Genomic DNA, 17,632 nt, shown 5'->3' on the forward strand with positions numbered 1-17,632 from the left:
ATTAGGGTAGCTAAGAATAGGAACAGGTGCATGTTTACTTGCATATACACCAATGCTAGGAGCTTAGTAAATAAATTTGATGAAGTTGAGGCGTTGGTCAAAACATCAAAGGCAGATATTGTTGGGATATCAGAGACATGGTGTCACACAGATATAAGGAATGCAGAACTGGAATTTGGGAAGTACAATGTGTACAGGAAGGATAGACAGGATAGGAAGGGCAGCAGGGTTATGCTAATAGTTAAGAAACACAAAATCCAAGATAGTGCAGCCAGTCAACATCGCTGAACAGTGCAGTCTCAAGTCAGTCTGGTGTGACATAAGCACTGGAAGATCAAAATTGAGAGTAGGAGTGTGTTATAGGCCTAATAACTCTGATGAGTATAATAAAAAACTGTACAGGGAAATAGAGTGGGACAGTAAATCAGAGAGACTCATAATGGGGGATTTCAATTTCACGGATAATGACTGGAATTTGTGAGTTGGTTGTTGTTTTGGTTTTTAGGAGCATTAGCAACTAAGACCATATTGCTCCGGAATATGCGGTGGTCATTCCCTGACCTTTCCGCATCCTCCATTTTTGGTGGTGACGGGCTCGAACCCCGGTCTAATCAAGAAGCGTGTTGTACGCACTGCTGCTCCTTCCCACCTGGCTATGGAGGCACCTTGTGAGTTGGTCATTCACACACTAGTAACGCTTTTGTGGATTTATTGGATGATTGTTTTCTACAGCAGCATGTTCAGGAGGGAACTAGAGGGAGTAATACTCTTGATCTGATTATCAGTAGTGATTCTTCATGCATTAAGAACCTGCAGATAAAGGAACCACTAGGTGACAGTGACCACAGTGTCCTGAAGTGGGATTTACTCAAAGAGGTAACTACCATCAGGGGTAAAGGGAAGGGTTTTTTCTTTCTTAAAGGCGACTACAGTGGTCTGAGACAGTATTTAAATTCTATACGGTGGGACCAACTGATGATGTTACCAATAGCAAATTCAAAATGGGAGGCATTCAAAGAATTTATCTTGGAAGCTACTAGGCTTTACATACCAACTAAGAAATATTGTTCAAGGTTTAGGCCTAAATGGATGTCAGATGAACTAATGAGACGTGGCAGAGAAGAAAAATACATGGGATACATAAAAATTAACGGGTGACATGGAAGCCTATAATACACATAAGTTGGTCTGTAACCAAGTCATAAAGGAGATTAGGCAGGCAAAGGCAGATTATGAGAAATCTTTGGCTAAGGATGCAAAGAAAAATAGCAAAGAGTTCTCAGATTGGTCCACTGGACATTGATGGTTCAACTGTTGATGATCCTGCTCGGGTGGCTAACAAACTAAATGAGTATTCTGCATCTACATTCACACATAAGGAGTTATTCAGGGAGGGGAATGCCAAAGGTGAATTGAACTCTGGCAGTGAGCTAGATGGTTTTGTAATAACTGAGGAAAGTGGAAGGGAAATTGTTGAAGATAAACATTTAAATACTGTCACCCAGGGTGGATGGGATCTATCCAGTTATATTAAAGGAGGCAGCAAAGGAAGTAAGCAAACCCTTAGCCATAATTATGAGAGCTTCCTTGGACTCAAGGAAGGAATGAGTACAAAGAAGGGCAGCAAGATTAGTGAATGGAACGAAGGGTTGCTCTTATGAAGAAAGGCTTAAGTTTTGCAGATACAGTGTCTGGAGACTAGGCACCTGCGAGGTGATCTGATTGAGGTGTATAAAGTCTTGAATGGTTTGAGCATGCTCAATGCTGATGGGATTCTTCCTCTTGCTCAGAATAATCACCTGAGAGGGCATAAATTCCAATCGAGGAAAGACAGTTGTAGGATAGATGTGCAGAAATTTGCCTTTAGCCAGTGGGTAGTTGGTTGGTGGAACAGACTTCCATCCCTTGTTGTGGAAGTTGATAGCCTAAATAAATTTAAGGCTCAGCTGGACAGGTATTTGGAACAAATGGATGGGTGAAATGGAAGAGTTTTTTTTTTTGGTTTTTTTTTGGCTGATGCTGCATAAGCTTGCTTTCTTGCATCGTATGCCTCTACTAATGCTAAGTAGGTGGTTGCCTTTGAAAGCGAGTGTTGTTTTATTGCTTTTAAAATGTAATATTTCTTATATCTTTTAATTTTATATATTTTATTTTTTCTAAATTTTTATTGCTTTTAACTCTACAGATAGTGCATTTTTATTTTTATATCAAAATTATCCTGCTTTATTTTATTTTATTTTAAGAAAGTTTTGGTCATATACGTTTTGTGTATTCAACTCCAATTAGTACTGGTCATAACTTTCCCAACCCCTGAAGTCTATTTTGAAGGAACTAATTTACTTTAGCTTTAAAATGAACTTTTTTTTTTTTTTCAAATTGGCCATTTTGTCTATAAAATATACTATTTAAAACTTTTTACGCATAGATACATAGTTCTCGACTCATCCTGTATGAATTTTACTCATACAATGTAATGAATTTTACTCATATTATTGGGGCAGGGGAGAGAGAGAGAGAGAGAGAGAGAGAGAGAGAGAGAGAGAGAGAGAGAGAGAGAGAGAGAGAGAGAATTTCGGATCTAAAAGAGGATGGTGGTAAGAATCCCAATACAACCAATCAGTTGTATCGGTAATTTTCAGAACACCAATCATATTGATAATACATCAGCTCATATTTAATGACAGCTGGCATTAACTGTGAGCAGGAGCACTTTAACACTATGAAATCAGTTTAGTTCTATATTTGCACTGAGTTACAACATGGAATCTAAAATGTAGCTTTACAATTACAGTAGAATAAGAAGTTTTCCAATGGACCAAAGGTTTGGAACTTCTTATGAGGGAAAACTTCTTAGAAAGGAAGATGACCTAAGGGTATGAAATATCAACTATACAAATAAAAGTGAAAAGATACACATACATGTGAATGATCATGTGAATTGTAGGAAAACTATCAAGAATAAAAATTATCATTTAATGCAAAATAATATTTATTATTCATGACTTAATAAGATTTAAAATTATAACAAGGATTCAATGAGAAGAAAGGTAATGAGAATGCCTCATTACCTGTCTTCTCAGTGAATTCAAGTAGCTATCCAGAGAAGAATGCTTCAAATATTTTGGGGAGAGCTTCATACAGAATAAATCAATTTCCCTAACACATTTCAACACTGACTCAGGAACATTGGGCACACTACGAATGAATGGCTCCAGTGAAAAGAAGCCAATCAATGCACCTCAGAATGTTGGTACAACAGGCTCATCTTCTTGTTCAGACTCACTATCAGTGATGTTTTGATCTTCATTGCAAATATCTTCCATACTTTGCAATTCACATGGGATAACATCATTGTCTACATACATCAACATAATCATAAAAATTTACTGTAAATCCCAAACTACTCTATAGAAAATCTCATTCATCAAAAGGAATCCCTTCCTGTTCATCACTTTCAACATTTTCTACTTTATCATTGTAGAACCCAGCCTTTTTAAAGGAATTAATTAAACAGTAAGGCTGAGTGCATTTAACAAAGAAATTTTGAGCTTTTCAGTTTTTCCAGTCAGTTTTACAAGGATAAGCAATTTATGTACAATGTACTTATGAAAATGTATCTTTAAAACTTTGATCACTCCCTGATTCTTTGGCTGCACAACTGACATGGAATCCCCAGGGAAGAATTCCACATGGACATTGTTTAAGTGCTCATTGTTTTTCAGATGAGCAGGACAGTTATCGACAAATAAAAGAATTTTTCTATTCTCTCCTGCTACCTTTGAATCCAGAGCTCTTCATTAAAAAGAGCACAGGTTATCCATTCTGTTTATTGTTCCTGTATTTACATGCAAGTGTTTTTATATTCTTGAAATAGCGTTGTTTCTTGGGTTTTCCTATCATAAACAATGATAGTTTCTCTGAGTCATCCACATTAGCCCCCATTAACACTGTAATTCTCTGCTTATTCAGTTTATCGCCATGGCAATTCTGTCAAAGGACAGAATTGCCATGGTGAATGCATAAGTCTTATTAAGAAGTAGGTTATAAAAGATTCCTAATTCTTCAACGTTAAAAATATCACACTTTCTATATTGTTTGATCAAAACATGTAGTTTCCTTTTTCTCCACCCATTAACTTGTAACATATTTACACTAGAAGATTCTCCGCAAATTACTTTGTAAACTAAACCATATTTCTGTATAAACCTATCAATCCACCCCAAGCCTATCAGCAATTTTGATGCCCTTCTCTCTCAACAAATTTCCATTAACTGGAACATTTGCAGCAGATATCTTCTTGAACCAAACCACTAACGCCTTCTCCATATCTCCATATATTTCAGTTCATCTCCTTTTTATTTTACATGAAATATTAAGGGAATTTGAGTTCAGCACGTCTCTTTGTGACATAATTCTATTTACTTAAAAACTGCCATGCTTTTTTGCCACCTTGACTAGTGTGCAAGAGGGATTTGATTCCACCGTTTTTATGACATCAAGTTTTTCTTTTAATGCCAAAGCCTTTCTTTTTATTCCTTTGGAGTTCGTCCTTCCAAATTAGAAAATTATAAAATAATTAGTATAATCAGTATAATTAATAATTAATATCTGAAGCATTAAAATAAAACTGCCAAGGAGGGACAAATAATTAGAGCCAATATGGTAGATAGACAAAAATATGGTTATTCTTTAAATTACCAAAAGTACTAATAGTAATCTACAGAAATAAATAAAGTAAAGTATTATAAGTTCAGCTTTCAACATACCTTAAAAGGTCACAATTACAATACGACACAGCAACAATCCACTAAGTAATTCAGAACCGTGCAAACTTAACGGCAAACATTTCACTCTGCTTCACGTGGTCGACGTGTGAAGAAATAAATATAGAAATAAAGGATTTCTATATTTAAAAAATGTATTAAGTAAGAAAACGTCATTATAATAAAACAATGTGTATTCTTTATCACGAACTTTTTTATGCAGGAAAACTTTTTTACCCGGGAAACTTCTTACACAGGAAAATAATACATTACAATATACAGAGTTGAAATTGGGACTTAAGAAACCAAACCTAGTACAGGGGAAACTTCTTATGTGGGAATTTCTTATCTGGGTTATTAATCTCAAATTACTGTTGCTCAGAGCGAAACGGATACAAAAATAGATTGTGACAAGTTTAATAATAATATTATCTGGGTTATACTGTAATTTTTAGTTTACTAAATTGTATTAAATGTTGGAATATATATATATATATATATAACTATATATATATTTAAATAATGTTGAAATAGTTGGAAAACGGAATATTTCATAATAAAAAGGAGGGTACAGCATACATCAGAGGCAGCAAAAAGCATATTCCTCTACATGATGCTTGAAATATAACCATATAAATTAGAATAAGGATTAAAATAAAAATAAAATAAAGTAATGCCAGCAGTACGGCAAGACAAGAGTGAAAAGGCAAAATTAAATCTAAATTCAAATCAAACAGGAAGGGAAGAGACAGGTAACAAGAGTAAAAATATTGAAGCAGAAACTCTAAATTAATTTAAAAAATCTAAATATATGAATAATAATTCTTTGAAATTTAAAAGCCAATTAAATAGAAATTTAACGGTGCCCCCTCTGACGGGCACCAGGTCCATATGTGAAATATCACCAAACAGATTTAACCACTACAATAAAACAAAACAAAAATAGACAAAAATAGACTGACCATTATGCCCCATCTCGACAGAGGACCACAAGGCAATAATGGTCAGGGAATCGCTGCATTCCCTGACCATTATTGCCAAAGGAGAATCGATCGTAAGATCAGTCCGCCACACCGATCCCCAGATTGAACCGCCCATACGGGGAATTGAACAGCGGTGGTCCTGATGCAGCGAAAATCAAAAATAGAACAGACATGAGCACTCCAGTGCAAAGCCACACTACTGACAAAGTAAACTTAACCCGTTTATATAAACGAATAATGAACTATAGATAGCAGTACAGGCGCAGCGTTAGCAATTCGCCCAATACTATCATGTGACATAATTATACATATATTTAAATTTAATATATATATATATGTATACATATATTTCTATTTAATTGGCTTTTAAATTTCAAAGAATTATTATTCATATATTTAGATTTTTTTTAATTAATTTAGAGTTTCTGCTTCAATACTTTTACTCTTGTTACCCATCCCTTCCCTTCCTGTTTGATTTGAATTTAGTTTTAATTTTGCCTTTTCGCTCTTGTCTTGCCGTACTGCTGGCATTACTTTATTTTATTTTTATTTTAATCCTTATTCTAATTTATATGGTTATATATATATATATATATATATATAAATATTTTTATTATTTCAGTTGTTTAGTTCACAATAAAATGATTACATAAAGATTGTTTAAAAATTATCTCTTATTTTCAAACTTACTAATTTCTGCTTCTTGTGCTTTAGTGGCTACAACTCCTTGAAACTGTAAATGATCCAAAAGGTGATTAACCTTATCTCTTATCTGCTTAAGTCCACTGCGTATGCATGTCACCTGTTCAGCTACTAATGGGGCTGATGAAGCTGAGTGACCATTTGCTAAAAATATAAGAAATTACGTAAAGAAAAATAATGCAGTCTGACAGCCAACATTATTTATATTCTGATCTAATCATATACAGCACAGATATTAAAATAAAAAGAAAAATAATCTTATGGTAGATGATTGAATAAAATTGATTTAAAACTATGTAGCAGAGCTCTGGCCCATCATATAAATAAAAAAAGAAATTGAGAAAGTAGAAAGTGGCACAATAAAAAAAAATTATCTACAACCATCAATAATCCATTTCACTTATTTTAATGAAGGCATTCAAGCTATCACGTATTCTTCTCAACATTAAAAATACCACCATACATGCCAACCCATTATATACATTCACACCAAGATTCACATTTGTAATTGTAGAGAAATTACATGCATTTAGTGGTGTCCCCAAAAGTCAAAGAATGCTTCATAGCCATTGGTCACTGCTCTTTATATATCTTTATAAAAGATAAAAAAATTGAGAAAGAGTGTACAGGGTCACCATGAAAAGATGAATACCTATGATTTTTGATGTGCTGCACTGACATTGGCAAGACTCATATCATCAATTTGAAAGCAAGTGCAAAGGGTCTTCAAGACTCCACATCATTTCAGCAATGAAGTTCGTCACTCACTCAGTCCACACAGCTGAAACTCTGAACACCTTTCAACAGAGCATGTGTTTTCTTTGATTTCTTCAATTAAAATTTCAGAAACCTCTGTTAATTATTGCACAAACAGGAAAAATGCAAGATCGTATTAAACCTATTCTTGGTAATTATATATTACTAATTCAAATCAAAAGGGACAATGAAGCCCAATAAGTCCTATTATTATAATAATCTTAAATTATAGGAGAACCTCATACCTTATTAATAGGACTGTTAATCTCTTAACACTCAATCGCGAATGATTATAATATGAACCTACCTCCCCAAGCATAGTCATAAATAAATCAAATTAAAATAGCTATTAATTAAAATCATCATGCCTTCAACTCTGATATCACGCCAAGCGAATCGGAAAGAATTATGGAAAGATGGCGGCCACCAACCAACATCATATGCCACCATGAGAATTGAAAAACAATTGTCGCAAAAACCTAAAAACCATGAAACAAATACATATCCATTAATTCACACACAAATTAAACTTTAAAACCATTTTATAACTTCTTTTAAGAGACCACCTTATTTGGTTTGTTACCATGTTCACAAACATAAAAGTGATTTGTAAATGATATCCCACCTGTTTTATATAAAATTAACGACACCTAACCTGAGATTATTTATATAGACCAATGTATGAATTATTATTATGAATGCGCATAAGCATCCACGAGTCTGAATATATTATAAGGTCTGCGTATATTAATAGAATCAACATTTAATCTCATTTCTAATGTTCTGGCAATTAATAATTTAAAACATTCCCGCTGTTTATTAAGAACTTTCGATTCATTAAAAAGGAACACATGTCCAACAGTGATTGCATGAAACGCAAGCTCAGAGACACCCGTCCTACTTGCCCTAACTCATGCCACATGCTGCTGTATCTTTACGGAAAGTGGGTCGAGCCAATATAAGTAGAATTGCGCCCACCACAAAAAATATTGTAAACAATATTGTGAGCTTCCATGGTAGGAACTACATATGCCCTATGTTTCAAGACGCATATGTAGGGTGTTTCATAGGGTGCATGTAGTTATGTATGGCAGTGGTCTCAAACTGGTGGTCCCCAAAGCAATTTTACACTGCCCGCAAATACATTTCAATTATGTATTTGTTGTAAATACGGTACTTATAGTTTTAGAGACATAGAGATATGGACTGAGCTTATGTGCGCAACTGCTATTGAAGGAAAAAGAGATAGAATGAATAGGTTGGGGCTTTGTCTTTGTCACTGTATGCTTGTAAACAGTTTTTATCCCAGTTGAAAATTAATAAGTCTAAGACAAGAACCCTATTGACCGATGAGCATCTACAATCCGTGATCAAGATTGTTTCTAGTAATTTTTTCCAAGGCTACAAACTTTATCTGAATCGAAACGCCATCAAGTGTCAATTTGTAGTAAGAAATAAAGTTTATAATTATTTACATACAAACATATGTATTTTTTCTGTATGTGTCAAAGAAAAATTTAATAAATAAAAGAAAGAGAATAGGTTGTCATTATTTATTCTCAAGTTTTGTCTCACCTGGAAAGTTTTCATAATTTGTTTATTTTTAGTTTAAGTTAAAAGTAAGTTATTAAGTGGTTAATTCTACATATTAGAATTATTTGAAATAAATGTCAGTCTGAAAATTTAATATTTAGCTGTCAATATGTTTGAATTACAAAGTGTAACCAACAGAAATTTCTTGCAGGTACCAACCTTTAGATTTCAGATAGAAAATAAATATAAATTTGAATTTTTTCCTTTCGTTATTATTATTATTGTTTATGTATGTTTTGATAAATATTTATTAAGTGATTGGGCATCTAAAGAAAATAGAAAAGAAAATTTAACCGAAAGAAAGAGTTTCATAATTTTAGACAGGGAGAGAAGGAGAAAAATATAAGTTTGAGAAATAAAAAGTAAGTATAGAGAAAAACATTGTAGAAAATATAATTGAACATTATTGAAATAAATTTTCAATTAAACCATGTTCGAGCCAAATTAAATTTTAAAAGTAAAATTTCCAAACTTATTATAAACTTACATGCAACACACCACACACACAGCCGACCGGGCTAGCCAGGTGGGTAAAGTGCCTGCCTGGCAACCCAAAAGTCGCGGGTTCGAATCCCGCCTCGGGCTTGGATCAAAGTACTGCAAAAACCTTGGGAGGTGCACTATGGCCACAGAAGCCGATGCACCAACAACTACCAAAAAAAAAAAAAAAAAACCACACACACACACGTCACACCAGGTTATAAAGGGATGGTATCCATATATTAGGGGTAAGTACAGTGCAATATATATATATATTCACTCTCATTTTGTTAAAAAAAATTCTGGCCTGTCAGCTACTTTCAGATTGTGCATTCGGCCTGCATGCAGTTTGAGACCACTGATGTATGGTATGCGTCGTATGCCTCTACTATGCTAATGTTGATGATACTGCTCAGGCAGGTGAAAAACTGAATGAGTATTTTGCATCTAAATTCACACATGAAGAATTCTGTAGGGAAGTGGAGGCCAGAAGCTGATCAAACTATAACCTGGAGCTAAATGATTTTATAATAACTGAGAGCAAAAGTGGAGCAGAAATTGTTGAAGTTAAACATAGGAAAGGCACCTTGGGTGGATGGGATCTATCCAGTATGTTAAAGGAGGCAGCAAACGAAGTAAACACACCCCTAGCCACAATTATGAAAGCATGCTTTGACTTGGGGGAGGTCCTCACAGACTGGAGATGTGCAACCTGTTAGTTTATAACTTCTGTTAAACAAGGATTTGTTTAGGGGAAGTCTTGTCTTAACAGCAAGGAGACAAGAAGTCTTGTCTTAACAAACCCCTTAACAGCAAGGGTTTGTTAAGGGGAAGTCTTGTCTGACCAATTTGATTGGATACTACGATGTGGTCACAAAGAAACTGGATACAAAAAATAATTTTGATATCATATACTTGGATTTCAGGAAAGCTTTCGAGACTGTTGCACATGAAGACTACTGAACAAATTGGAGCAGTATGGTGTTAAGGGCATATTGCCACAATGGATAAAGGGATGGTTGAGTGGGAGAAGACAGAGAGTGGTAATTATTGGACACTGCTCTTCATGGACTAATGTTATTAGTGGATTCCCCCAGGGTTTGGTGGTGGGGCCCATTGTTGGTTTGTATATTTGATGAAGGTATATCAAGCTTAATGACACTAATGCACAATTGCTCATTATACTCATCAGATTCATTAGGTCTATAACACACACTTACTCTCATTTTCCCTTTCCCAGTGCTTATGTCACACCACACTGACTCAACAACCACGCTGTCTTATCACTGTCTTTTTGAATATAAATATAAAATTATTAAAACCAATATTTTTTAAATTTAAAATTTGTAGTTTAAATCCATCAGACACTAATTTATAAAAAAACTGAAGCCTTTCTTGGTAAGAGCACCCCCTCTTTTCCCTTCACCAATCTGATTACCCTTCTCTGTACCTACTTCAGAAGTTCAATATTCTTCATAAAATGAGGCCTACAGACGTATAATGGATAGGTGAAATGTGAAATTTTTTTGGCTGTATAAGCTTGCTTTCGTGCATTAGTTGGCACTATTAATACTAATAAATCCTGAAAATTTCTGCTACTCTGTGAGTGACCAACCTCATCATCAGGGTGCATTGTCATACATACCATATTCAAATTCCACTGCTTATATCTGAATGTCACCTATATCCCTATTTTGCATTTTTTGACAACCAGTCTAGATCTTCAAAGTCATCAAATTTGTTTACTATACTTATAGCATTAGTATAAAAGCAAGTATATTAACAGCTGTTTTTGCTTTTAGTAACTCTAACACAAGTATTTGCTTGCCACAAGATGATCTCCAGCAGGTCTTGTAATCTCCAACAGCTCACTTTTGAGGCTGATGTATGTCCCAGTACAAACAGTGCAAGAATTACTTTTGTCTCTCTCTGTGTGGCTGCTCTTAATCTGTTATTCTGTACCCCCCCCCAAGTTAACAATTTTCTGACCAATCTAACACTGCCTTGCTGCATTGATAGCATCAACATATATTCTTGTAACCCTTCTATTTAAGTGGTGTATCCCCCTCCCTATAAAAACAGTCTTTCCTGTTAACAAACACAGACCACACTGAGAAAAATTTGTGACTCTGACACAGTCTCACCAAGGACAAATTAGATGACAAGGCTCTCATCATGTACACCCAATAAATTCCTATAAATTTAAATTTGAACTTTAAGTGTGTATGATAAGGATGCTAATGCACATTAACTGATAAAGAAGAAATAACTGAATCTAGATGAAATTATTTATAAACAATCAGATTAGTCAGGAAGGAAGATAAGTAAATTTACTCCTTGATGAAGCATAGTTAAATGCACACCATACAAAAAGAAAAAAATGAAGAGGAGTATTAAAAAAAAAATTGCCATGAAATGTGCTATGATCAACTCATCATCTATCAACCTATGTGATGTTTATGACATAACTCCATACATAACTCCACTTGTCTCTCATTGGTCTTTAATAATCATTGCTAATAGAGAAGGTGGTCATTCCTAAGCTGTTAACAAGCGAAGGTGGTGTTTTGGTTCATATTTTTTTGAATTTCTAACCCTGTGAGTAACTCAAGTTAAGGTTGACATTTCACACATTTATCTGCTTTAAATCATTCTTTACTGATATTAACTTTTATTAATCTTTATATTAGTTAAACCTTCACCACTTTCTAAAGTCAGGAAGAAGATCATCTCTGGGCCGTATCGTTTGTACTGACTTGGCAATAAAAACCCCACAGAACAAAATTTGCATGACAACTCACAGTAAGATTTTCCCAAGTGTTTATAACGGATCTATTAGTTACTCTTGCCTTTTTAATTACATATACCCACTTAATATTTTAGCAAGTATTACAGATATGCAAGTATTGCATTAAAGGTTATAAAATATCATATTACAAAAAACACAGCTGCAGAAAATTTTTTTCATTCATTCCCTTTTCATCTGGTGTTCAAGAGAACAATATTATATGTTTGTTATTTGGTTTTTAGGAGCATTAGCAACTAAGGCCACATTGCTCCGGGGATATGCGGTGGTCATTCCGACCTTTCCGCATCCTCCGTATTTGGTGGTCATGGGCTCGAACCCCAGTCTAATCAAGAAGCATGTGCTACGCACTGCTGCTCCTGCCCACCTGGCTATGGAGGCGCCAAGAGAACAATACAGTACAGGCATGTTATTATTCAAGAAAACCAAAAACTTAAAACTGGCTTTGAATGTTTTTTCTCGGGTTTTTTTTGAACAGATTTCAAGGCAATTGAAGGTGTTCCAAAAATTACAGACACTTGACAACTCACAGCAAGATTTTCCCAAGTGTTTATAATGTATCTATTAGATATTCTTGCCTTTTTAATTACATATACCCACTTAATATTTTAGCACGTATTACAGATATGCAAGTACTGCATTAAAGGTTATAAAATATCATATTACAAAAAACACAGCTGCAGAGAATTTTTTCATTCATTCCCTTTTCATCTGGTGTTCAAGAAAACAATACAGTACAGGCATGTTATTATTCAAGAAAACCAAAAACCTGAAAACTGGCTTCCCTCCTATCTGAAGTTTGTAGGGTAAATTGAAACACACCAAAAGATTATTATCCAGACTCCATACTGTAAAAAAACATATCATGTTTTTTCTCAGGTTTTTTTTTAACAGATTTCAAGGCAATTGAAGGTGTTCCAATAATTACAGAAAAACTTTGCACAGCCACCAAAGCAGTGGGAAAGCGTTCACTGTCAATCATGTGAAGGGATAGTGTTATCTAAAAGCTTTCATTTTTGTTCCCAAAAAATGTATAAAAAATCACTTTTAAATCAATATCCCATGCATTATTTCATTTATTTATTTTTTCTGCTCATTACTCATTTTAAGCTATAAACTCATTTTAGTAACTTTGTCGTGCCAATTTTCTCATTTCAAAATTTTGCTCACCAATCAAAAGGATAAAAGAATAAATCAGAATAAAAATAAGTTAATCATATGGAGAACTTATTCAGCAGATGGCCATGCTGACAATATGTTGTGGTCTCTTTATCCAAGCTTGAATTTTTTAACTGTAAGCTACATGCCATTATGGCAATTCACACCACAGCAATCACGTGTGGGATGCAATGTTTTCTTACAGCCTCTAAAAGTGGTGAATACACTATAGTGTAGGATTTGCACTATAATAAAAACCTGCCTGTAATCATGGCAATCTCTCTCTCTCTCTCTCTCTCTCTCTCTCTCTCTCTCTCTCTCTCTCTCTCTCTCTCTCTCTCTCTCATGTTTCTTATGATCCAGATGAAAACTTCAGCAGCAAGGCTCAAATGTAACAGACATATTTCAATCCCAAGGTCACTTAATATAGTTTCTCATAATCATGTTACAATACTCACCAAAAACTTTAAATTTGACTGTCTTGCTGGAATGTATTGCAAATAACAAATCAGAACTATCAAGAATGGTAATAAGATCCCCATCTGAAACAGATCAGAATAAAATATTAAGACCCGAAAGAAATTATTTCAATTTGAAGCTTATACACGACAGATCAATTTTTGATTTTACTGAATCTCCATATTTCTTTTATTATAACCAACAAATGCTAAAAAAACATCTGTCTCGATGGATTCCTCTGAAAATTTATTTAACATCCTTACCACGTAAGATTAACATCTTTTTTAAACTTCCTTGCACTTACAACATATCAAAATATACATTTATACTCTTGCCTCATCTACAAACAGTATTTTTACTGTGATGTTACGATGCAAACTGTGGATCAATAATAAAACATGCAGTGGTTACCATAGCCTACTTACTAAGAAACAGAACACCTCATGCATTTGCATTTGGGTTGGGCAATAAAACGAAAAAACACCCTGTACTCAAACAGGGTGATTATAAATAAATTTTGCCACTTAAGGTTAAGATAACGTAGCAATGGTTCTAAGCTTCCAATTGGTTCTATATATGGTTCTAGGCTTCCAAAATTGTGCATTACTAGTTGAATTATATACTTGGTTTGTGATATAAGTAAAGTATATGTTTAATGTACTATATACTTTCCAAGAGATTATTCTAAATTACCCATTATTCTGTTTAGGAATGCAGCATTTCCAATTTGGTCACCAGAAGCAATATTATCATTCTATATCATCACATTTCACATAAGCTTTGTTATTTGGTTTTTAGGAGCATTAGCAACTAAGGCCATATTCCTCCGGGAATATGCGGTAGTCATTCCCTGACCTTTCCGCATCCTCCGTATTTGGTGGTGACAGGCTCGAACCCCGGTCTAATCAAGAAGCGTTTCACATAAGCAGAATGACTTAGATTTATTCTGCTTTGTATACTTCAAGCACTTCTATTCATTATGTTTTAATCATATCACTGTATGATTTAGTATAATCACATTATTAGATATGTTTTATTGATCCCAGTTGTTGTTATTTGGTTTTTAGGAGCATTAGCAACTAAGGCCATATTGCTCGGGGGGGATATGCGGTGGTCATTCCCTGACCTTTCCGCATCCTCTGTATTTTGTGGTCATGGGCTCAAACCCTGGTCTAATCAAGAAGTGGGTGCTACAAACTACTGCTCCTGCCCAACTGGCTACGGAGGTGCCATGATCCCAGATAAGAGCAATTATGTGCTGTAGAACACTATATAGGAGGAAAAGATTTGTACAGTACAGAGTACAGAGTATTTTCAGGTCTAACGGCACCAGGGATTTGCCCCATCTCCGCGTATGTTCTTTGTATCGAGGACAGTACTCTGTCAAGGCCAGAGGTTTAAAAGTGTGTGGGTCATGTGTTGTGTAATATGTTGTGCCCCTTGTTCATCTGGCTTGTTAGCTGCCAAGCCCCAGATGGGACCTGACATTTACATACTCTGCCATGTGGAGGCCAGCCAGGTGTTCCCTTAAAGTTTGCTCTGACAGGTCCTGCCACCTACTTTCCTGAGATTTCAGTGGCTAGGACTTAAAAAAAAAAAAAAATCTTCTTTTCTTTTGGGTACAGATGGTATATTATACGCTGCTTAGAGGGGCTATAAGGGATAAGTGCTGGAAGTGATAAGATTTCCTAATAGGTCGGGCATGAATTTTGGTGTTTTAAATTTGGACATGTGGGGCAGACACTGTAATTTTTACAGTACATGAACTTTCAGAGAGCACCAAACCAGAAGCCTATGAGAGAGAGGAAAGGGAATTAAGGGCGGGGCCGCTGTGACCCTGTGCCGCTAGTAAGCGAAATAAAATTTGCAACCCCAAAATATTTGGATTAAAAAATAAAATAAGGAGTAAATAAAATAGTATTCATTTATTGAAAAAGAAAAGAATTACAAAATATCTCACATATAATATAATGAATCAACAAACAAAAATAACAATATCATTCTGAAATTCTGGAAATAAATTTTAAATTCTAAATCATAGTAATCATGCTTTATCACAATAATAAAATAAAAGGAAAATTATAATGTTAAAAAAATTATACAAATTTATGTTTCCTTGCTCTAAGACAGTGGTTTTCAACCGGGGTGCCGCAACAACATTCCAGGGATGCCACGTAATTTTGGTTTAAGTTACTTAAACTTATTATTATTTTTTAATTTATATATTTATTTCATTATAAAAAGGTGTACAGTATCTTTTTAATTTTGTGGTGATTTATAATTGATGTTTACTTTGTACCTCTATATAAAGAATAAAATTATATACTATATATATATATATAATTTGTATTATGAAATGTACTTTTTATAATTATATTATTATAATAAATATCATATAACATATATATTTTTTAATATTATATATATATACAGAGAGAGAATCGGATCTAACAGGCAGAAAATTGAGTAGGGGTGCCGCAAAATAAAATAAATTACTTAGGGGTGCCGTTATTAAAAAAAGGTTGAAAACCACTGCTCTAAGAGATGCGAATTTATTAATTATTATTTCATTTATGTTTATTTGTTCCAAAAGATCATTTTCTATTGAAATTATTGCCAAATTAGAGAGTCGTTGTCGAGACATTGTCGGTTGTAAATAATTTTTGATTAATTTTAATTTTGAAAAACTCCCTTCAACTGAAGCGACTGAAACTGGTAAAGTTAGAAAAATTCTTAGTGCAACTATTACATTTGGAAAAGTATTTGTAAAATCGTATTTAAAAAATATATTGTAACAATTCAAATGGAGTAATATTGTCTTTAATATAAACCTGAAGTACACTGAGTTCTTCAAATAATGCTAAACCATCAACATCAGACTCATCACGATCAATGTCACTTAATTTAATATGCAAATATTTGCAATGATTTAATAAAACATCATCTGACCATTTTTTAATTCAGAAATATAAAAGATTTTAAATATTTCTATGCATTCTTTCATATTTGTAAACCTTTCAGTTAATGAGAAAATTGTTTTGTCCATAATTTGAAAGAAAAAATTAATTTTGAAATTCATTGTGGATCCTGAACAGTTTCATCTCTACTTTCATAATCGAAATGATGTTTTTTCAATCTTTTCCTTACAGTTCTTACTTACGCAAACAAAGCAGCTTCAATGCCAATGATAGTGGCCATATTATTAGCCAAATCGAGAATTTGTTGGAATACTTCCTCTGTTCTATTTAATTTAAAATATTCCGTGATATTTTGTAAACATTCAAGAGCTTCATGTATATCAAAATTCATTTTTTGGAGCATTTTACTTACCAGATTAATTTTATTTAAAATATCATGCCAAATTGTAATTGAACAAAGAAATTTATAAGATGTTATTTTTAAGGCTATTGATTTAGCATGATTCCTTGTATCCATATCTTTATTTTTGTCTTCAGTGATTTCAAGTAAAGCATCAAATTTCTTCTATTTGGTTTCTTAGTGGTTTAATGGCCTCTATTCTACTTTCCCATCAGTTGTTAGACAAAGAGGGGTGAAGTGGAAGTGGTTATTTTTTATTTATTTATTTTTTATTTATTTTTTTTTTTTGGCTGATGCTGCATAAGCTTGCTTTCTTGCATCAAATGCCTCTACTAATGCTAATGCTAAAGGTTTAAGAGTTCAATTAGTCATACATTTTTGAAGTACATTCCAACGATAGGTTGATGATGAGGAAAAAACATATAATTCCTGAACAATTCCGAAACAATCAACTATTTCAATGGAAGTCTTAACAGCATCGTTTACAACAAGATTTAAGGTGTGAGCGGCACATGGAATGAAAAATGCTCTAGAATTAACTTCAAATAATTTTTTTGTATTTCTGCTTTCTACACATATCCTAGCCCTGGCCACATAAATTCTGAATATTTAAA

At 33.8% G+C, this 17,632-nt stretch overlaps 1 protein-coding gene across 3 annotated transcripts in view; it reads right to left on the minus strand.

Moving 5' to 3' along the window:
* LOC150088228 (uncharacterized) overlaps positions 1-17,632 on the minus strand; it is a 107,936-nt gene that overhangs the window by 63,111 nt on the left and 27,193 nt on the right. For 2 of the 3 annotated variants that reach the window (XM_090370638.1, XM_090370636.1), the window contains exons 3-4: positions 13,700-13,783; positions 6,437-6,592 (exon numbers count right to left, since the gene is read on the minus strand). In XM_090370638.1, the coding sequence (XP_090226764.1) occupies positions 6,437-6,592; positions 13,700-13,783 (240 nt within the window). The remainder of the gene's footprint in view (positions 1-6,436; positions 6,593-13,699; positions 13,784-17,632) is intronic. The other variant, XM_090370637.1, reaches the window with a different exon arrangement.

This window comes from Mastigoproctus giganteus, chromosome 3 (genome assembly GCF_048544385.1).
Source record: "Mastigoproctus giganteus isolate SK-2022 chromosome 3, ASM4854438v1, whole genome shotgun sequence".
NCBI lineage: Eukaryota > Metazoa > Arthropoda > Arachnida > Uropygi > Thelyphonidae > Mastigoproctus > Mastigoproctus giganteus.